Here is a 22,312-nt window from a genome sequence, read left to right on the forward strand (position 1 = left end):
GGAACTGGAACTTTGTGTGAGATCCAACAAAAAGCCGGAGCTTCCAAACACAAAGATAAAGTGTAGCTGATTTGGCCCTATGGAAGCTGAAGGAAGGCAGTGAAGGGACTCCAGTGGATAGTGACTACAGGGGACATAATATAAAGTCCTCCCCTACCCCCAAACCTCCCCCCCAAATCATACGGTTGAAGTAATAAGACACCGTAGAATAGCTATTTCATCTACTTCCTACTTTGGGGGAGGGGTGGTCTGGATCAGGTCAGACATTTTTTCTAACTTAGTTTCCCCTTTTGTGTGATAAGAAAATGAGAAAAATCTCACTATCAACTACTTACTAACATAGTATACAGATAACAGCTTAGGAACATAAGAGGAAAAAAGAAAAATACTGAGGCAATCACTTTTGTATCTAGTAGTAAAGTGGGCCCGAAGCCTAAAAGGTAATCAATAAATGTTTGCTAAATGAATGCATGAGGACTAGGTAATGGACTACAGAGATGTTACATCAGAGATATGTGCCAAGAAGAAAGATATTCACAATGCTGGCTTTTAGGGGCAGGGAGGGAACATAGGCAATCGGAGAGGAATGTGTTATCTTTATGCTGGAGCTGGTACCTAGAGATAGCTGCATGAGGCAAGATGGCTGTAGCATGAAGAGCTGGGACTCCAGCACTGCAGAGAAGAGAAACAAACACCATTTGAGAATTAAGATCCACTATAGAAATGCTTATCCAAATGCACATGAAGCAGCATGTTTGAATTGCTTGAGTTCTTGTTTGCTATAGGATGGAGACAAGCAGGGAGATAGAAACGTAAGGAAATCTGAGTAGGCTTCAGTGTTATAACCCACGGAGACTAAATCCAAGCTCTGGCACAAATATTGACAAAAACGTTAACCACTGAGACATCTATAATAAAGATTTTAATTTTGAAAACTGGAGATTGTAGGCTCTACTCTGGGGACTGGCTTTGCCGAATGAACGTATGGATATAGCAGGCATGAAACATACTTCACATGATATACTTTTTTCCTTTTTATTATTAATGTGCTATGTGATGATGTAGGTAAGTTGAGGAATGCATGTGCCATGGCTTTTATGTGCGGGGGAGGAGGGTAACTTAGGAGTTGTTTCTCTCTTTTTACTGTGGGTTACTCTAGATATTATGGCCAATAAAGTTTGTATCAATCACCTGTTTGTCTTCAGGTGAAATACTTGCAATTTACAAAGTCTTCTTTATTATTATTTTATTATTATTTATTATTATTATTATTTTTTACATTTCCTTTATGTATATTTTCCCCTTTGACATTTTTGTAAAAGCTATTCCCCATCTGATTTGGTTTTGGAAGCACAAAAAAAAAAAAAAAAAAAAAAAAAGAAAGAAAGAAAGAAAGAAAGAAAGAAAAGAAAAGCCACTCTATAGCCAGAGGCCAGCTAAGTTGCCTGTGTGGCAGCAAGCAGGCCTCCTAGGTTTAGAAACTCACTTGGAATTGAGGAAGGGCCAGAGCAGAACCAGGGGAGGAAGGACTCAGGAGCCAATTCCCGAACTGGCCTTATCTGCCTAATTCAGGTCAACATCTTCTGAAAGACAAGACTCTTTGGGGTTTGCTTGTTTAAACAAAACCTGTGACTTCTTGGTTTATTAAATGTATACAGAATCAAGATAAGATTTTTGAATTAGACCTATGAATTAGAAATAGTGTAGGGCTGGGTGGTGGTTGAACACGACTTTAATCCCAGCACCTAGCAGGCAGAGGCAGGCAGAGGCAGGCAGTGTGAGTTCAAGGCTAGCCTGGTCTTCAAAGCTACACGGAGAAACACCATCTTAAAAAAAAAAAAAAAAAAGTAAGATTTAAACTGGGCAAAATCATGGTGGTAACTTACCAATACATACCTTGGAATCAGCAAAGAGGGTTTACTATGCTAAGTAAAAATTTCAAAGAGCTTTAGTCTGGGGAAAAGTGTTCTGTTGTGAAGCAAAGCCATTAAAAAGGCTGGGGTTCCTTTCGAGCATCCTTCACTCTGGTGTTTTGATTGTGACAGAAACAAACAGGCCTCCCTGTGACTCTGGTCAGCTGGCTTCCCTGTTTAAACCCCTAAGTATGGCATAGTTCTAAGGAGAGCAGATACAGTGCTGGACAGGGGAAGACTGAGTGAGCTTGCAGAAGTCCCCCTTCTAATTTTGGGCTCAACTTTTTATGGAAAACTTTGTCTTCCAAAGTTTAGTGCGATCTCGGCTGCATAGTCCCAGAAAGAAACTATAGTCCATCTGTGTCTGGAAAAAAAACAAAACCCAAAAAAACAAAAAAGGGGTGTGGTGTGGTGTTGAGGGGGCTGTGTCTGCAGAGCAGGTCTGGGGGATGCTTGACTTAAAAGGGCAAACCCAGGAAGGTGTGGGACCTGGGCTCCTTTCCATCCCTGCGGGAGCCACTCAGCTCCTCGGGACCCTCACAACGCACCCTGGCATCGACCTGGGCTGCTCAGGCACGCAGGCAGCGAGGCCAAGTGCGGCCGGCGTGGAACAAAGGCGTGGCGGCATCCACCCGGGGCGTGGGGAGCACTCACCCTGGAGACCCGGGGAGACGAGGCCCCGCCCACCGCGGCCCCGCCCCGGCCCCGCCCTCCGCGGCCCCGCCCCGGCCCGGCCCGCGCGGGCCAATGGGAGAGCTGGATGTTAGCGTGTGGGAGGCGACACTGGGTTGCTACAGCGGGAGCTGGGCGGCGGCGGCCGAGGGCGGCGCGCGGGGACCCTGAGCTGAGCGAGCGCCGCGCCATGGAGGGGCTGGAAGGTGAGACCCGGGCCCGCGGCCGCGGGGCTGGAGCGGGCGGAGGCCGGGGCGCCGCGATGCGCTGCGCGGTCCCCGGGCGCGGCCGCCCATGCCCGGGCCGGAGCGCTGGCCGCGGGGCTGCCACCCGCGCACGGTCCCCCGCTTCCCCGGGGGTCGCCGGAGCGCCCCGTCCTCCCTTTCCCGGGCCTTCCTGACCCCGTGGACGCCTTTGGGTTAGTCTGCGGCTCCGCTCAGCTTCGCTCGTCTTTGCAAACCGTGCTCCCGGCCGATGTCCGGGTCGCCTGCCCTTTGCTCGGCCCCCTCCGGCCAGCCCCGGGCGCACACCTCGGGCGTTCCCGGGCAGCCAGCCTGCCTGCCCTGCCTACCGCGTCCCGGTCGCGGAGATGCCGGAGCATCCGTCTCCAAGGAAGCGTCCCCGGCCAGCTCTGCACCGGGAACAATAGCTCCAGCTCGGTGGGTTTTATTGACGAGCGCAGACTAGGGAAGAGCCAGCGTTGGCTTCCTTATCTCCCTTCGCCCTCTCCTGGTGCTGTAGCCATGGCTTCAGATGGTTGCTTTGTGCCTTGTTTCACTTTTTCTACCTTTGGTTTTAATCCTATGTAAGGGCAGCCGTCGCTTAAAAACAAAGGGAGGGAAAAAGCAATAAATTAACAAATAAATACAACCCAGCAGTGGTAATAACGGCGTCTAGATGAATAAAAGACAGTAGACCCTTCTGATAAACAAGCTTTCAGAATTTCTGGACCTCGTTTTCTTCTTTTTTTTTTCTTATTAGAAAAAAAAATTCTACCACTCAACATACTTGGAATGAGCAGGGCCACCAAGCCCTTCTTTTCCTTGTATTATAGATAAATGTTTCAGGATGTGTTAGGAAGTGAAGATAGGCAACTGATAACTTTTTTCAGATTTCAGTGATTTTTTTTTTTTTTAAGTGCACCGGAAAGGAAATTTGGTCACATGATTGTGAATTTTATTTCAGTTTTATTTTGCAGTGAAGCCCTCACCAAACACCTTGAAGCTTATAAAGAATTCCAGTTGACTGTGTATACGGTGTACCGTTCAACTTTACATGGAATGAGAAATTGTAATGACAGCATGTCTTCCTTACAAAAATCTCTCTTTTGGGGAGACCCCTGCAGGCAGCTGATTTTAATTATTTAAATCTATACTGGTGTAGAGGCTGTATAGAAAACACGGTTGAAACACGGGTTGCAGGATTTTTTATCATAGTGCATGAAGAGTGTTTTGTAACACTTCGCAGAGTTTTACTGATGGACATTTACAGTGATAGAAATATTTACCCAGTGTTTACTTAGTCATCCTATGCACGCAAAGAATAAAAGTCGTCAAGGATCTATCCGTTCTAAGAATCTTCACATTTTAAGTTGTCCTGTTATTACTGTTGCAGTCTAAAATTTCGGAAATATAATTGAAAACTATCATAATATCAGTCACTCTGTGTGTGTGTGTGTGTGCGCGCGCTAGGGAATGAGCATGATTTATGAATCTGGTTTAAGTCAAACAGAAACACCAACCTTTTAACTCTTTGATTTTTTTTATTTCTAACAAAATAAGATGCCATCAATTAAAAGTTCTTAATTGTAATGAATTAGGTTGAAATATAAGAAAGTAGCTCTTTTGTCTGGCAGAACAGCTGAATATTGGTAATTTCAAGTAGTTCAACATAATAAAAGCTCATCGAAAACTGCCTTTTTTTTTTTTCTTGGCTTTAACCCCACCCATGTCAGTTCCTATCACATCATGTTTTGCAGAGTTTAAAACTTTCTAGTCTTAAGGATACCATTCGTTTATTTATTCACCCTTGCATTCACTTAATAAGAAAAGTCTTTAATCCCTTCTCAAGTAAATGTTGTATCTTGGATGTATCCAAAGAGCATAGAAGTAATTTTAAGAGTTGGGAAGTTCTAGTCTATTATAAATTTATCACCCATAAGATTGAGGTGATAAAAATCTAAGATTTTATGCTTTCACCATAGCCATTGCCTTTCTAATATTGTAAGATATGGTTATAACAATTATGGCAGACATTGGGCAGACCATTCTTGCTTTGGACCGCTGTGTTTATTATCTTAGTGTTGCTGCTGAATCTTGATTACAAGTCCCATTGCTCTTCTGTTTCGTACCTACCTAGTGGGAGTCTGCCATCATGCTTTGTTAGTATGTCTCTTTTGTGTTACCTTAGCACAGGTGTGTGCCATGTTTGTAACATGTTTGTCATTGTGGCTTTTGATTGATGGCTGAGTTGAAATTTAGGTATTTCCATGGCCAGCGGAGCTTTATAGAAGCTTTCATTTAAACTTTTGTTTTATTTTTCTTACCTCTTTTATTTTGTCTCTGATTTGGGGATGTGTCTTTATGAGAGTTTATTTTATTATTATTATTGTTTTTGTATGAGTGTTTGTCTTGCATGTATGTATGGGTGCATGTCAAAAGGAAGCGTCAGATCCACTGGAACTGTAGTTACTGACAGTTGAGAGCCCACATATGGATACTGGGATCTGAACCCCGGGTTCAGTGAGCACTTTTAACCGTTTGGATGCCTCTGTAATCCAAATCAGAACCTCAGTTATCTCAGCTATAAAAAGCAAAGTTATTAAACATAAACCACACTGGCTATATCAAGTATTAAACATACACAGAAAAAAACCATTAAATGCCAAGTGCATTGAAGTATGTATTTATTCAGTAGATAAAGACTAAGGAAGCATGCCGTCTCTCTTGGCCTGCCAGCTGAGGCCCAAATAACTGTGTCCAAGACAGACTGGAACAAAGCAGAGACTTCAGAGGTGTGCGTGTGTGTGTGTGTGTGTGTGTGTGTGTGTGTGTGTGTTTGTGTGTGTGCCTGTGTGTGGTGAAGATTAAAACCATGGACCGTGTAAGGGGGAGATCAACCTGAGGTTGGGAAATGAGGTAGGGTTTTTGGTGCAAGAGAGAAGAAAGTTTCGTACTTCAATGACTTTGGCTTTAGAAATGTGTTTGTAGCACATGGGAATATCCCATTTAAATTAAACAAACCTCACGGTTATGTGTCTGAGAATTTTAGTGGTTATCACTACCAAGAGGGTAGCCTAGGCAAATCATACTTAGCAAAGTGAGAAAAGAAACTACTTATAAAATCCCACGTTTCAGGATTGGTAGAATAGGAAGTTGGATGGGCAGAATCTTTAGAGAAGTTTTAAAACTTGCGGGGGTTGGGGGACAAGGATTGTTGGGGAGACACTAATATTTATGAAGAAACAAATGAGCTAGAGAAGCTTATAGTATCTGGGTGTAGGTAGGAAATGTAGTACTAGCTTGCCAAAGAATTGGGAAGAAATGGAGAACCCTGCAGAGGAAGAACAGTAAAGGCCAAAAGATGAACAGTAAGTACCTTGTGCCACGGGAAAGCCTGGTCAGAGAGGGTGTAAAAGATGCAATTAAGCATGACGTTTAGTAGGTCAGCGGAGTAGGTCCCATTTCTTAGTCTCTGTTGCTATTGTTAGTTTCCCCTGACCTTGTCTACTTCCCAAAGATCACCCTGGCTATCTTCTTTCCCGTATTCCATTTTTTCCTCTTTATGTTGTTAATCTTCTGACATTTTAAATATTTGTTTGACTTACTTTTCTTCTTAGTATTTGAATAATAGGGTCTCTATAAGATTAGGGGTTTTGTTTTTATTTCATTTTATTCTTTTGCCTTTAGCTCCATATGTTTTGAAAAAAAATATTATCTGGTGCCAGAAAACCAGTATTTGTTGAGTCAAGTATTTTAATACAGTGGATAGGCTCAGAAAGCGAGCCTGTAGCCATGTAGGGGGAGAGTGGGAGGGAGGCACTAACTAGACAGTGTCAGTATTTGAAAATATACTAAGGACATTGGTCTTAAATATCTCTTGGGTGTAAAAAGGATTTCTGATGAGTGTAAGAAAATAGCAGCATTCTGTGTCCTTTTTTCCTTAATTGAGGAAGTAAGAAAAAAAACCTCATCTAACTTTGTTTAGTATAACATTTCACAAGCATTTGCCCATGTAACAAGGAATTTGGGAGCTATTTATGAAAAGGGACAGTAGCTTTCTGTTCAAACTGGGTAGATAGGGAACTACAACTGGGAAGGAGCTTAGACTATAGTGTCCGTATTTCTGTCTGTCCTGGAATTCTCTGTGTAGGCCAGGCCGGCCTTGAAATCATACAGATCCGCCTGCCTCTGCCTCCTGAGTGCTGGGATTAAAAGGGTGTGCCACCACACCCAGCTGCTCTATTTTTTAAGGACTTTGCCCTTTTTCTTTTCTCTCCCAAGCATACATATATTTTTAAACACACTGTAAACTGTTTAGAGGCCTTTTTCCCCCCCACCCTCTGAATCTGTCTTCACTGTATATATCGTTTTCTGACCACGAGTCCTTTGTCTGCTAAACAGCATTGCTAGGGTTGAAGTGGACATTTTGGCTCCTGGTTACAACCAGTTACGCTCCAACTTGGCAGGGTACTTTTACCACCAGCCCAGGGGGCTGCGCTCACCATTTGACTCTGGTCTACAAGACACGGTGAGACTAGAAAGCCCTCCCGTTACGTGGGAATCCATGCCCTACGTTGGGCTCGCCATCTGGGTCTATGGCACATTACCTCTCAGCTCCCCAGTGTATGCCCGGGACCAGCCGTTAGGACTGTGGGTGCTATGGTTTTCCAGATATGTACTTAACAATGAGAAATTTTAGCTTATATACTAGGTGTAGTATAACAGATTGACAATAAATGACAATTTAATAAGTAAATGAAAATGTGGCCTTGAGAGAACACATCAGGATAAATGTCAGTTTCTTGGATTGTCCTTGACTAGGTCAATGAAACTGCAGTAAATGAAACCCTGGATTAAGGAAGGAAGTCAAATTTATTCTGATATAAGATAGTGACTGAGCGCAAGCTGGGAATCTAGAGAAAGCTTGAATGTTTTAAGAAAAACTTAATTTATAAAATTATATTTATTAATCCAAAGTCAGATAATTCAAGTGGTGTGGAGGGTAAAGGCTATGTATAGAATAAAGTGTATAGGTGGATTTTGGAGGCGGTAGATCTGAAAGGAGATCTGTCTGTAAAGAACCTTGGGAAGAGTTATAACAAATTCAAGAGTTCTATTTCATGTTAAAAGTTGGACCCAGATGAGCTGCGGTTCTTTATAATTTATGACTCCCTGTAAGCAACTTAGTGCACATAATGGATGCTAGAATTGTGGAAGATGGGGTTAACTGCTCAAGTGCTTTTCTCTGGGCATGACACGCCTCCGCACTCAGAACTCAGATGGTACATTATATGCACAAGACTGAGCCCGGACTCAAGGGTTACTAAAATAATAAGCAAGAAAAAAAAAATGCAAGGATATACAGATGTGTTGGCAGGCGTCTCTAGCAAGTAGAAAGGAGGAGCTGGGGATGGATGTGATCATGATTTTATATATATATATATATATATATATATATATATATATATATACACACATATATATATATACACACACATATACATATATATGTATATATACACACACACATATATATATGTATATATGCACACACATACCTATGTATATACAGTTGCCATAATGTCAGAAAAATATTATATTTGAAAATACTTCAGTATTCTAAAACTCAGAAAATCAGTCTTATCCTTGTAAAACTTACCTAGTACATTTCCAAGAGAATTTTTAAAAGTAGAAACAGTTCTTTGAGCAGCCTCCTCTGAGATACTCTCTGAAGTCTTCACTGAGCCCCAGCAACCACAGGGTGTCATGTCTTCAACAGTAAGGTCATGGTGACATGTCTTCAACAGTAAGGTCTTACCCATGCTCTCCAGTAGGACTCCTCCCTGTATAAATTGCCTTGGTTATGCTGTGTTTACAGCAATAGAAAATTAACTGAGACTTTGCCTCTCCCATGTCCCTTTGAAACAGGGTCTTGCTAAGGAGGCTGAACTGACCTCCAGAGTGCCAGGGTTCTAGGAGTGTATCATTCATCGCCTGGGATTGTTGCTGCTGTATACATTCCTTTTCATGTTCTTCTAGTGACAGTGGTTCTTTCCCTTGAAGACATTTTGACCATCTTTGATGACGTGTGAGAATTAACTCTAGAAATTAGATTTTACCATATGGTAAAGCTATGGCAGCCATTAAGTGTTAAATATTTTATTGAAAACGTGAGGTGATTTCATTCTTGCTGAATTGAATAGAGAAGTAAATAAGTGGATTGTGGCTGATTTTATGAGAGCAGTGGTTGTTTTGTTCACCTTTGTGCCCCAGAATGTGTCTGGTAACCAATAGGTACTCAAATAGCCATTCAGGTCATATCAGTGAATTGAATTCATTTTTTTCTGATTGGTTAACTGTGAAGTGTATGTGTGTGTGTGTGTGTGTGTGTGTGTGTGTGTGTGTGTGTGTGTGTGTGTGTTTGTGTGTCTATGATTAAACCTATGACTTTAGGCATGCCAAGACCTTCCACTGAGCCATACCTGCAGTCTTGGGAATTATCATTAGATTGTGCTTTGTACTAGACCTAACAAGTAGATAACTAAAGTAACACACTTTTAAGCAAGTGAATTGTGAGATTTTTTTTTTTTTTTTTTAGCATTTATGCTAAGTTTTAAACCATTGCCTTGTATTTAAAAGAATATATGAGAACCCAGGAAGCAATTCTGTGTGGAAACTGCTTCAGCCTTCCGAGTCCAGGTCAGTGAGTAACCCATTTTTTATGCGCGTATTAGCGGAAGAAAACATCGGGTGAGTCTTAGGTTTGCCTTTCTAATATCCAGCTTCACTACTGTCCAGACATCTCACATCCACCTGGATTACAAACAGTCACTGTTCCCCAGTGAAATAGTGCCGCGGGGCACTGGGCAATTCGAGAACCAGTATCCCTGTGACTGAGTGCATTCAAGCAAACCTCCTTACTGGTCTGTTTGGGATCACCATATTGGTTTTCTATGGATTCACCACCTCATGACCAAAGAACGTAGTTTATGTAGTAAAATATTGTGTGTGTGTGTCTCTGTGTGTGTGTGTTTTCAGGAGTTTGGTACATTGAGCAGAAAATATTTTTCCAGTTTATATAAAGAAGTTTTGTAGTCAGTGAAATATCAACAGAAGATATGTGGGTAATTTTATAGGTTTGCCATTTGCTTTAAGAAAATTACAGGCATGAAAGTACATTTAGATCTAATACTTAGGTAGAAAATAAATCAGTTACATAATGTCCGAAAGAACATAGTTGTTCTTCTTTTAAACCACTCCAAGCAATAATATTTGTATCACGTACATGGTATGCCACGTAACGGTATACAGATTTTAGCTAGCAACCATTTAATTAATTGTGCCCAAATGAGTTCAGAATATCTCAATGTAGAAGTCTAATGGGTCATTTTAATGTAAATATCATATGTATGTATAAAAATGAGTGATTCACGGGACATATGACAGGCAGTTTACATAACTGTATGATCTCATTTTTTATTGATTGATTAATTTTTTTCCAGCCGGATCACAGTATAAATAGATGATCTTAACTTTGGATAATTATATTTTGTATTGTCTCTTGATAATTAAACAAGATTCCTTTGATTCTCACTCCCAGATAAGTTCAGGATGATTACTCATTGGTGATAGTTCTTCATGCCTTGGAGCTATTATTGAGATAGATCTGGTCATGAATTCTTTGTATTTATAGTAGATATAAATAATTAAAAGAAAACTATGTATTTCTAACAATATCAATTTGATTATCCTTGGATTATCATTGTTATGTGTGTACTATTGCCTTTTAGGTCATTGGTAACTCTAAGCCTTAGACCATTTTAATTGAAAATTTTGCTCATTTTGAAGTACAATTTTTTTTTTTTTTTTTTTTTTTTTTAAGATGGGATTTCTCTGTGTAGCTTTGGAGCCTGTCCTGGAACTAGCTCTTGTAGACCAGGCTGGCCTCGAACTCACAAAGATTCACCTTCCTCTGCCTTCCAAGTGTTGGGGTTAAAGGCGTGCGCCACCACTGCCCAGCAAAGTACAACTTTTAAATAAGAGCTCCCAACTCACCTATAAGACCTAAGCGACAACATTAAAAATGAAAATTTTGTAATGTGAGTTATGGGAAACTTATAATTGGATTATTTTGTGTTTTAGGGAATGGAAGTGTTGTCCAGGTTGGAGAACTGTTGCCCTGTAAGATCTGTGGAAGAACATTCTTTCCGTTAGCACTGGTGAGTAGGCGGGGTTTATTTTAGTCTGTGTGCTCTGGGGCCCACAGACCGGCGATAGTTTCGTGCTTGAGGACCATTGTGTGGCTGAATTGAAGGTTATGGAGCATTCACAGGGTAATCTTTGAAGATGAGTTTCATGTGAAAATGGCTGAACTCCGAACTCCACTTTTGTACGCCAATTTTGTAGGAATAATATGAGATAGGAACACAATACACAAATTTAAGAGGCAAAGCACCTCATAAATATAAATGAGAATGTACTAACAAATGTTACAATCTCTAGAATTTGCTTTAAACATATTCCAGGAGCAGGAATTGTTGAGAAGTATGATGAATTAATAGGGTCGTTCCTTCTGTTTTCTTCCTGTGTTTTAAATCATCCAAAGCAAAGGCTTTGCTGTTTCAGCACTATGAAAGTGCAGCTAAAAATGTGTTAATTTCATCTGGTTAGCATACAGAAATTGAATAGAAGCATGTTGCATTAATCTTGGTAACATTACTCAGGTATATAGGATAGTAATTTTGCCTTCGTATCTTTTTCAATCTCAGATATAAATGTGCAGTTGCTAGTAATCTAATATTAATGTTCAGCAGTTTCTTCACAAATGATTTTCAAACTATGACACTTGGATTCTACAGAAGAAAACAAATGTTTATTCCTTAAATATTTAATTTAATGACGTTAAGGTTTAAAACTACTTCAGTTTGTGTAATATAGATTCTAAGTAGGCACCGCATACCCTTAATATACTGCTAACTTTCTAAGGACAGACGTATTTGAGAATACTAGGAAGTTTCCTGGTAGCATTATTTTCATTACTTAAGAGAAATAGAGCCAAAAGTAATGGTTAACACCTGTAATACCAATGCATGGAAATCCAAGGAAGGTAGATAGCTGCAAATTTTTAACCCATCCTGAGCTGTGGCGTAAAGAGAGAGAGAGAGAGAGAGAGAGAGAGAGAGAGAGAGAGAGAGAGAGAGAGAGAGAGAGAGAGAGAGGCATTTAAAGAATTTTTGCTGGCGATGAAGAGGTGATTCAGCAGTTAAGAGCACTCGCTGCCCTTGCTTGAGGCCCAGGTTCTGTTTCCAGGGCCCGTATTGATGGTGTCTTTCAGCCCTTTCTGCCTCCATTTCCAGGGAATCCTACAACCTCCCTGGCCCCTGTAGATCAGGCGTGCACGTGGCACACATGGTGCTTACAAATGCATGCTCATACACACTGAAGTACACCATCAGACCTTTCATTTAAGAGCATTTTTAGTCCAATGTTTATTGAAACAAAGCTAAAACTAAATAATTTGTTTATTTTAATTTCTGTCTATTTGAGACAGTGGGTCTGTGACTGGCCTCGGGACTGAATAAGCTAATTTTCTTCTTTCCCTCACGTAGTAGACATTTTCACGAGTACCTGCTGAAAGGCCAAGGGTGCACGGAGATGTCTTTCTATCCTTAAAATGAACAAATGAGTTAGCATTTATCAACAAAACATTTAGACATAGATGGGTGCGCAGTATAAGGAAAGTGTAAAGTGAAGCAAGCAAGCTTGAGTGCTAGGTGGAGGGAAAGGTTTGGAGTTGTAGGAGAAAAGGGATAATTGTGTAGGAAGGACACAAACGAACACTCAGTTTGTTGTTTCGGGTCAGTGTTATTAACCTATTTTTACGTTACTCTGTGTTATCCGGCGGGGTAACGTTTGTGATCCCAAAACTGAATCATTCTTCCCTTACTTGATTTTTCTCACCCCTGTTTTGTGTTTACTAAGGACTTTTCACCGAAGTAGCTTTCAGTTGTTTCATTTCTGCTTATTCTTAGCAACAGTGAAAAGTAGAATATTAAATGACTTCTGATAAAGTTTTAGGAAGATATTTCTCTATAATTTCCTGAAAGGTGCGGGGAGTGGGAGAGACAGAGTTAAGAGAGTTTGTATGTGTGTGCTTTAAAGCTTAATTAAGGAAACATGCACATTTTCTCCTGGGTTTTTGTACATGGTGTGTAAGCTGGGCCACACTTTTAGTCTTGCGGTCTTCTCTTCTGTATAAATGAAAATATGCTTTATTTCTTCATTGTAACAGAAAAAACATGGACCCATTTGCCAGAAAACTGCCACTAAAAAAAGGAAGACTTTTGATTCCAGCAGGCAAAGAGCGGAAGGCACTGATATTCCCACAGTCAAACCGCTTAAACCCAGGGTAACTATATACACGTTGGAGCAGTGTGCATCTTGTTATTACATGTATTGAAAAAATCATAATGAGTAATGAGTGTTGTTCTAGGCAGAGTAAACAAAATTCCATGTTGTGTGTTCAGAATAAATATCAGAAACTAAAGCTTATTTTAAATAAAAACAGATGAATGAATAAAAACGTGATTGATAATGGGAAGTGTAAAATGGTACAAGAAACTCTGGTTCTAGGTGGTCAGTCTAGCAGTGTAGAACTTCACCGAGAGCTAGTTTGAAACTGGACAAGCATTTTAGTGGCTTCCTTAAACTAGCTATGTGCTGCTCTTCTTGTGAGTTAACTTGACTAATAGGTAAAATAAATTTAATAATTCTTTTAAAGTTGAATTGGAAGATAACTTAGCAATTAAGAGTACTTGGTTCTTTTCCGTAGGAACTGGGTTCAGTTCCAGACCCTGAGTCCAGTAGCTCATTTTCTTCGAAGAAGTTATTTGAGCCTAAGCGAAACAAATATTTATCTTTGCTTTGCTGTCTATGAATATTTACAGGGAGGACGTGAGACCTAACTGGGGAGCACAAACCAATATTTGAAGGTTTTCATAGGCGGTGCCGTTTACATGATTACATTAGCTAAAGTAGGTAAAGTAGCTATCTGTTTGAGACCATGTGTCTCATAGGTAAAGAGGCTGGCAAAAATCGAACCCTGGACTGTGGTCTGGTTATGTAACATGCTGTGCTGACTAGGGAAGTTACCTTATGCATGCTTCTGTTTCCCTGTACAATTGCAGTGTTGGTAGAAGTAGTTGTCTTATGGGTCATTGTGGACATTGTATAAGATTGTAATATGCAGCTGTTACTCTGCTTTTTAAAAAAAGTTTTATTTAATCACTTTAAGAGTAAAAGCAAAGTAAAAACTATACTGAGTAGTTCATTGCCTTGTTCCTCCCTAAAGTGTGATCTGTAGTGTTTTAATAGCAGTATTATTTGAGAGCTTGTTAGAAATGCAGAATCTTGGCCCTCACGGATAGACACTGAATTAAAATCTACTGTTTACAAGACCCTTGGGTGAATCATATACATATTAAAGTTTGGGAAGCGATTAGAAGATGCTAACAGTGTAGTATAATTCTTTCTGTATTTATTTGTATCAAGGAAATCGTACACAATCACAAGCACCTAAACCATAGAACACACTCTAGTTTTGGTAAAATTAAAGACAAGACATCATGCATAGACTATATGTATAAGAACTGACTAGAGCATTTGAAATCCAGCCTAAATTACCCAAAAAAAGAATATGTAGGAAGTTTTTTTGGGATTCTGTGGCTAAGAATCAGACACTCTATATTCGAGGGAGTCTTTTCATCAAGGTAATTTCTCTAAGGCACATTCTTTAAGAATGTATAACTTTTTAAACAACTACACCATGTTAGACATACGATAAAGCAGGCAAATGTGTATTGCTAGGATCTGGAATGGGCAGGGTTAAAGTTGAACAAAAGCCAGAAAGGGGACATGGGGAGAAGAGTTGAATAGAACAGGCTCTGTGCTAGAGGTTTTCAGAGCCTTCCTGATGGTCAGAAGCCCAGTTAGAAGGTGATATATTTCTAAAAGTGGCTGTCTGCACATGGGGGATCACAGCAATGGTTTCCTATTTCCATAGACTCTAAGAGGCAAGTCCTCACAGTCATGGGGACCTTCTTTAGGAGTAGAGTGTCCGTCCCCAGAGGGGAGAGTTGTGTCTGCTTTTCTTACCCCAAAACTCTTTCAAGTTGCTGCACCAGCATTTGCTGCTCGAGTTGCCAGTGTGAACCTGGAGAACAGAGCCTAAAGACGAGGCAGACTAAAGTCTCATGCAGTAGCCAACTTTACCTTCTGAGGGCATTCTGCGGTTTAAGCAAGGTCAGCTCATGTGAGTGATGTATATATACCATACTCCTGGCTCATTCTCTCTCCCCAGCAATTCCTCCCATGAATGGTCCCCCACATTCATGATGTCATCTTTCATTATATGTATACTACATGGACACACACATGGAGTATGTACAACCTACTGAGTCCGTTTAGCATTGTTCAGGTGTACATATGTCCATGGTTGACCTCTTGGGGTTAGACAACCCATATAGGAGCTCATCCCTGGTGAAAATGTATTCCTCTCTCCCAGTAGCCACAAACGATCTATAGCTCTTCGTGTAGGGTTTCCCCCAGCAGCTTTGATACGCCAGCTGGTATTGCCATTATGCTAGTCTTCTTCAGGCAAGCATATTGTTTAGGTCTTATGGGTGAGATTTTCTGTCATATCTGGTGGACACTGTCTTGAAATAGGGGCCCGGTTTCTCTGACTCCCACAATCTTTCTGTCCCCTTCTCTGTGATTTTCCCTGAGCCTTGGGTATAGCGGGTTGCTAATGGCTGTATCAGTTGGGGTTACCTAGTGGCCGCCTGTTCTCTGCAGTTGAGGGTCTCTGTACGAGTCCTCCACCTACTATAAAAAGCAGCTTCTTGGATGAGGTGTGAGAACCAGTCCAGGCCTGGACATGTGCTGCATGACCAGATTTAGGCTGGAGAGTTGGGGTTTTATTTCGTATTGTTTAGTTTTGCATTTGTATTTTCAACCAACTTTATTTTGATTTGATTGAATTCATACTCTTGATTTTAAAAAATAAAGATGTTAAGAATAGTTGAATTAATGTCAGCCAGCATCATGTTTAGTGGATAGATTGCAGAAGTGGGTAGACTCAGACAGTGAGGAGCTGGATTCAGTTACAACCAATACATAAGATGCTAGCTGATACACTTAAAGAAACAAAGTGAAATTGTCTGCATGTTGGGAATTATGAAATACCTAGAAAATTAAGAGAATCAACTGAGAAATTACTGTACACAGTAAGACAGTAAAGTAAAATAGGGAAGTGTACAAAAAATACTAGTTTTGATATACTTGTCTCTTAAGTCATGATGTATCTTATCTAGAAGAGCAACACAAGGTATGAGATTATTTAGAAATACATTTTACAGTAAAGAACAACCCTTCTATAAGGACTGAAAGTTGTAAATGAATATGTTTTTCAGTTGAGATAACAAACTGTTCTTATAAGTCAACTCAGCATAATAAAGGTTAGGTTCCCTAAATTATGTATGAATAAAATGTTTCATTTTTTCTAGTAAAACTAATAGGTTTTCTTTGTAATGGCAAGCCAATTATAAAGTTAATACAAAAAGTACATATATAAGAAGAAAGAAAAGATTGAGAAATGATCATGAATTAAGATTGCCTAGTCAAATGTCAAATAATGCTATAGGGTTTCAGTATTTAAAGTCCTAGTTCTCAAACAAGGATCATCGAAGCAATGGAATGAGCAGGAATATTCAGGTTTAGATCTACACTCAAGTGTTTAGTTTATGGTGAATGTTTTAAATCATGGAATGAGCAGGAATATTCAGGTTTAGATCTACACTCAAGTGTTTAGTTTATGGTGAATGTTTTAACTCAGTATTAGCGTGGGGTGGAGTAGGGAATTGAGAAGGATACAGAAACTACAGTGTGAGTCTCTATGCCACAGTATATGAGAATGAATAACATACACAAGTTAAAGACACAAAGCAAAAGAAAAGAACACCCAACAGAAAATAGTAAATTAGGGGGTCATGTCAGGTGGTGGTGGCCTTTAATCCCAACACTCAGGAGGCAGAGGCAGATAAATCTCTGTGAGTTCGAGGCCAGCCTGGGGTACAGAGTGAGTGCCAGGCTCCAAAAGCTACACAGAGAAACCCTGTCTCGAAAAAAAAAAAAAAAAAAAAAAAAAAAAAAAAAAAAAAAAAGAAAAAAAATTAGTAAATTAGTTAACAGTTTTAAAATAATTCTGCTTATCAAAGGACCTATAGGCCCACAGGGCCTGGAGAGAAAAAGAGTAATTTTCTCTGCCCGGAAGAATTATCCCGAAAAGCCTGCAAGTCAGGGGAGGAGGGTGGCTAGGAGTGTGAAGCATTCACAGAACACTTACAGATGACCCCGTCAGGTGACGAGAGCATCACAGTCTCCTGTTCCTAAGAGGAAACCGTGAAATCCAGACAGCTGTTTCCACCTGGGTTTGGAAAATTTTACTGTAGAAATGTTGAGAGAGGAGAAAGCGTAGGAGCACAAAAACAGCTGGCTGTCCACCTGCAGAGGACACTTGGACAGTATCTGCCTTCAGTAGAATACCATTAACAAGTTGTTTGCAAGTGATTTTTAATTTGGGGAAGCTCTGATGCATTCCTGCCAAAAGAACATTTAAAATAATATGGCTTTACCTGAACTTTTATGTCAGTATATTAAAAATATATTTTGATGTTGCTTTCTTAGCCAGAACCACCAAAGAAACCGTCTAACTGGAGAAGAAAACATGAGGAATTCATTGCCACCATACGAGCAGCTAAAGGCCTGGATCAGGCCCTTAAAGAGGGGGGCAAGCTTCCTCCTCCTCCCCCACCTTCATATGATCCGGGTATGTGGGGTATTGTTGACAGAAATGTTCATGTGGGCAAAGGCTGATAGAATTTATATTTTCAATTGCTATACAATAACTCATATTGAAACCCAGTGACACATAATCTTTACTTTGGTGTCAAATAATGCTGATAATCCAAGCATCTGGATATAGAGGTATATCCTCACAGAGCAATAAAAACACTGCTTCTTAATCACAATGCTTTTATTTAAACATTTAATAATGTAGAAAATCAATCATGCTCATTATACATTCATTAGGATTCAAATAGTTATGTTGCTTGGTTCTTTGGTATCTTGCCTGAAAAGAAAGTTATATTTCTAAAATATATAATTAATCCAGAACTTGTGGTATAGACCAGTTACCCAAATTATGTTTTAAAAATAATAATGGTTTTATAGTCCCTACTGAGAATCTAGAAGTGGTAATGTTAATTGTTATCAAACTAAAAAGACTATAATAAATACATATGAACTATTAAGATGAACTTTTATGTAGAAGAATTTACAGTTTACTCTTGGATAGTTAGAACATCCTCAACAGGTGGTTATTTTAACCTAAACAGTCACATTAAAATTGAATCCATGCTCTAGAGTGGCATTTACTTCCTAGCACCGAGAATGTTCCTTAGCAAACCAGGTTGTGATTAAACATTTTATGCTAGAGGAGGCATTGGCCATCTATCTCAGAAGAAGACCAGAGCTGTAAATATTTTAGGTGTTGAGTATGGCTGAAGCTACTGATAAAACTACTTGGCCTTTTCTTGTTCTAAGTCATGGATAATATATGCATTACATTCCATGAAGTTGAGCTCCTTGCTCTAGAGACCTTTCCTAGTGCATCTTAGCATCTTAGCCTTTTCATATCTGTGCAAATAATGATGGATTGCCGGTTCGTTGGGGTGATCTGGGCTGTAGGATCTTTCAGGATTTGAACTTGCCATACAGATTGATGCCGGATGTTTTACACTGCTCCTTTAGTAAGTGGGAAATTTTTCTGACATCTGAAATATGTCTGTGAAGGTTTGATTTTTATTTTACCTCTTCCATTTCTTGGAACTTTTTTTTTGTTTTTGTGTTTTGGTAAATTTCTTGGCAGTCTGTTTACCTATATTTTGATTCTTTTCAAAATAATTTTTTAGTTTAATCTGTATTGAATTTATATTTTAATGTGTTTTATACTGTTTAGGTGCCATATAAAGTTTATGTCCATGATGAAAGTAAATAATACTTTCCTGTTACTATTTTTCTACTGATACTTTGTTTATTTATTTATTTATTTATTTTTCTTCAATTTTCTTCAGATTGATTCAAATGCAAGAGATAGAATTGAGCTTTGGACTTTTTCTTAAACATCTTTACTAAGGTTAGGTTATCCAGGTTGGACACTGTATGAGAATGGGAACGTGCTTGTCAACTGTCATCATTTATATCATTTATTCATCATGAAAGTATTTTATGTCCATTGCGGGTGGTCCGTGATTAACCTCTTTCTCCTTTGATGTGCTTCAGATTACATTCAGTGTCCATATTGCCAGAGGAGGTTCAATGAAAATGCGGCAGATAGACATATAAATTTCTGTAAAGAACAGGCAGCACGTATTAGTAATAAGGGCAAATTCTCTACTGACCCCAAAGGAAAGCCAGCTTCTCGGCCACAGGTGAAGCGCACGATTTTAATTATTTCTACAAATTAGGGAGAATATGCCTCTTTGAAAGCCATAGATTTGTGTTTATGACTTATAACACTATAGTATTCCCATTGTCTAAAATGTGTTATTGCTGAGGGCTTTGATACAAAATTTGAATGACTACTTGAGAAAAGAAAATACAAGTTAATTTATTTGAAAGGCATTTTGTTTAGCAGGTACTTCATTCCTTTCTCTAGTATTGCTATAATTGCCTTTTACAATTCTTTTTTATTCAGTTTAAGATATATATTAATTTTTTTTTATCTTTTTACTCATAGTTCATTTCAAGTAAGTCATTTATTGGCAGGTAATTAATTACAGTGTTCTAGATACAATTTTTTTAATTCTATTTTAGTTCAAGAATGTATTTGCCAAAGTTTTTATGCTATTAGAATGTATTCTGTTACCTTGTTTGTGGTCTTAGGGTCTATGCTACATGGCATCTGGAATTAAATGTTTGTCCTACAGTTGTGTGTTGAGATTTATAAATGCCAGTCTGAACTGACTGATTTTTATTGACATTCTTTTTGATTTTCACACCAGTTATAGGAGAATTGTTAAAACCTTTAGCTTTGGTTTTAGTATTTTCTATTTCTCATGTTAATTTTGCCTCTTGTATATCACATACTTGGAAAATTTCTTAGATTATAGTAGTGTGTGCAATTGTAATCCATAATATACAGTGCCCTATTTATTGATCCCTTAATGTATCTTTTTCCTGGTTTTTTGAAGTGTATTTTATCTCATGAGAAAATTAGTCATTTCAACTTATGATTCTTTGTTCACATTTTTTTTATGTAATTAAATATGAGAGGGTTTTTTTTTTTTTTTTTTTTTTTTTTTTTTTTTTGCCAGACTAGTTCTTTTTGCTTTTCCTTTTCCTTTCTTTCTTGTCTTTTTCTTTTCTTTTTTCTTTTTTTTCTTTTTTCTTTTTGGATTTGTCTAATAAGCACCCAGGTCTTTTGTTTGGAAATATACCTGAAACATAATTGTTCTTAGTAAATTGTCTTAGGTTTTTTTTTTCTGCTTCTGCCTTCAGTTTTTTTGTTTTGTTTTGTTTTTCATATACACTGTCTTTCTGGGAACATTTCGAATTAAGTTAATTGGTGTCAGTCTGGCTGACAACTATTTATCCATCTGATGTGTGCTGGCAGGGGTTTGTCACATTCTCATATGGGGCTGGAATGCCTGTCTCTTCTCACCTAATCTTAAATTCAGTGCTTTAAAAATGCTTTTCATATAATTGTAAATATTTTTTGTAGTTGTCTGAGACACTTACAAATTTTGTAGAAGAGCTGGTCTACTCAAATGTTTATGGCAGAAATAAACTTGTTTTGATTTCTTTATTAGGGTACTTGATTTTATAAATGTGGACACTCAACGTTACTAAATTTATTTCAAATGTTGCATCTATCTATAGCCTATTCCTGTATAATAAAAATTTCTGTCTTAGGCCTTCTGAGGTGGTGAATTACAGTTTGCCTTCTCTGATAACAAAATGATGTTGATGTATTTTTTTTTTTAATTTTCACTATTTTAGTATAAGCCATCTCCACTTAAAAAGTCCAATTCTCCTGGAACTGCATCGTCAGGGTCTTCCCGACTACCACAACCAAGTACTGCTAGCAAAACTGCTGTAGGTAATGCGATCCATGTGGCAAACTAAACAAACAAAAGACAACCATGATTGATATATATATATATATATATATATATATATATATATATATATATATATATGGAAATGACAACGGTGGCCTGTTCTACATTATTAAAAAGACTCATGAGAAATTTAGATTAATAGTTCTTTCTGGGTAAAATTGAAATATCATTGAGTAGCTTCTACAACCAAGTTCTTTTCTTGATTTCTTGAAAGGCCACACATTTCTTATACCTGAACTTGACAGCTGTCCCTGTAAGACAAGTATACTGGCTTAAAGCAGATAACTCTAAAGGGTGTGTGGGGGTGGTGTGTGTGTGTGTGTGTGTGTGTGTGTGTGTGTGTGTGTGGTGTGGTGTGTGTGGGTGTGTGTGGTGTGTGTGTGTGGTGTGTGTGTGTGTGGGGTGTGGGGTGTGTGTGTGTGGGGTGTGGGTGGGTGTGTGTGTGGGGTGTGTGTGTGTGTGGTGTGGGTGTGTGTGGGGTGTGTGTGTGTGTGTGTGTGGTGGGTGTGTGTGGGGTGTGTGTGTGTGGTGTGTGTGGTGTGGTGTGGGTGTGTGTGGTGTGTGGGTGTGTGTGTATGGGTGTGTGTGTGTGGTGTGTGTGTGTGTGTGTGTGTGTGTGTGTGTGGTTCATTTCTGTGTCAGGGATGAGATACACATGAGGGTGGGCATATCCCTCATGGGTAGTTGTAAATTATTTATAACTATAGGCCCAAAGAGTGTTATAAGGAACCGTTAACTCTGCTTCGTATGACTTTTCTTTCAGACTGTTCTTAAAACTAATACCTTTTTTATTATAAGGTGTGCCTTCGGGTAAAGCATCTTCAGTTAACAGTTCTTTGGGAAATAAACTTCAGACCTTATCTCCATCTCATAAAGCAATAGCAGCCCCTCAGGCAGGGTAAGTCTGTTGAATGTGTTATTGGCACTGTATATTTACATTGTTTCAATGTTTATTGTTTGTCCTTAATATGTTTTCTAAGTCCATTTGTTTCTACTATTAGCATATTGCTGGTAAGGAGATAATGCAGTGATGATTGAGAAATCTCAATATAATTGTTTCAGAAAAATATAGTTGGTATTCATCAAGATGCATAAAGAGAGGGGTGTGTGTGTGTGAACAGTTTTACTTTGGGGCATCTAGGAAATAATGTAAAATATTGAAGGTTTAGTAATAGCTGTAATATGTTGAGCACTATATAGCAGATATTGTGTTCCACATTTTGCGTACGATTTAGTTAAGTCTTCTCTGTAGTCATGAAGTGACTGA

The 22,312-nt window shown here is 39.0% G+C and overlaps 1 protein-coding gene across 1 annotated transcript in view; it reads left to right on the forward strand.

Annotated features, from left to right (window-relative positions):
* The first annotated feature begins 2,743 nt into the window (after positions 1–2,743).
* Positions 2,744–22,312, forward strand: part of Zc2hc1a (zinc finger C2HC-type containing 1A) — a 29,706-nt gene continuing 10,137 nt past the window's right edge. Inside the window, exons 1-7 of the mRNA XM_051196639.1 lie at positions 2,744–2,791; positions 10,949–11,025; positions 13,098–13,214; positions 17,549–17,690; positions 19,205–19,353; positions 20,924–21,023; positions 21,844–21,943. Of these exons, the coding sequence (XP_051052596.1) occupies positions 2,776–2,791; positions 10,949–11,025; positions 13,098–13,214; positions 17,549–17,690; positions 19,205–19,353; positions 20,924–21,023; positions 21,844–21,943 (701 nt within the window). The 5' untranslated portion in view covers positions 2,744–2,775. The remainder of the gene's footprint in view (positions 2,792–10,948; positions 11,026–13,097; positions 13,215–17,548; positions 17,691–19,204; positions 19,354–20,923; positions 21,024–21,843; positions 21,944–22,312) is intronic.

Source organism: Phodopus roborovskii, unplaced genomic scaffold, assembly GCF_943737965.1.
Source record: "Phodopus roborovskii unplaced genomic scaffold, PHOROB, whole genome shotgun sequence".
NCBI classification, from domain to species: Eukaryota; Metazoa; Chordata; class Mammalia; order Rodentia; family Cricetidae; genus Phodopus; species Phodopus roborovskii.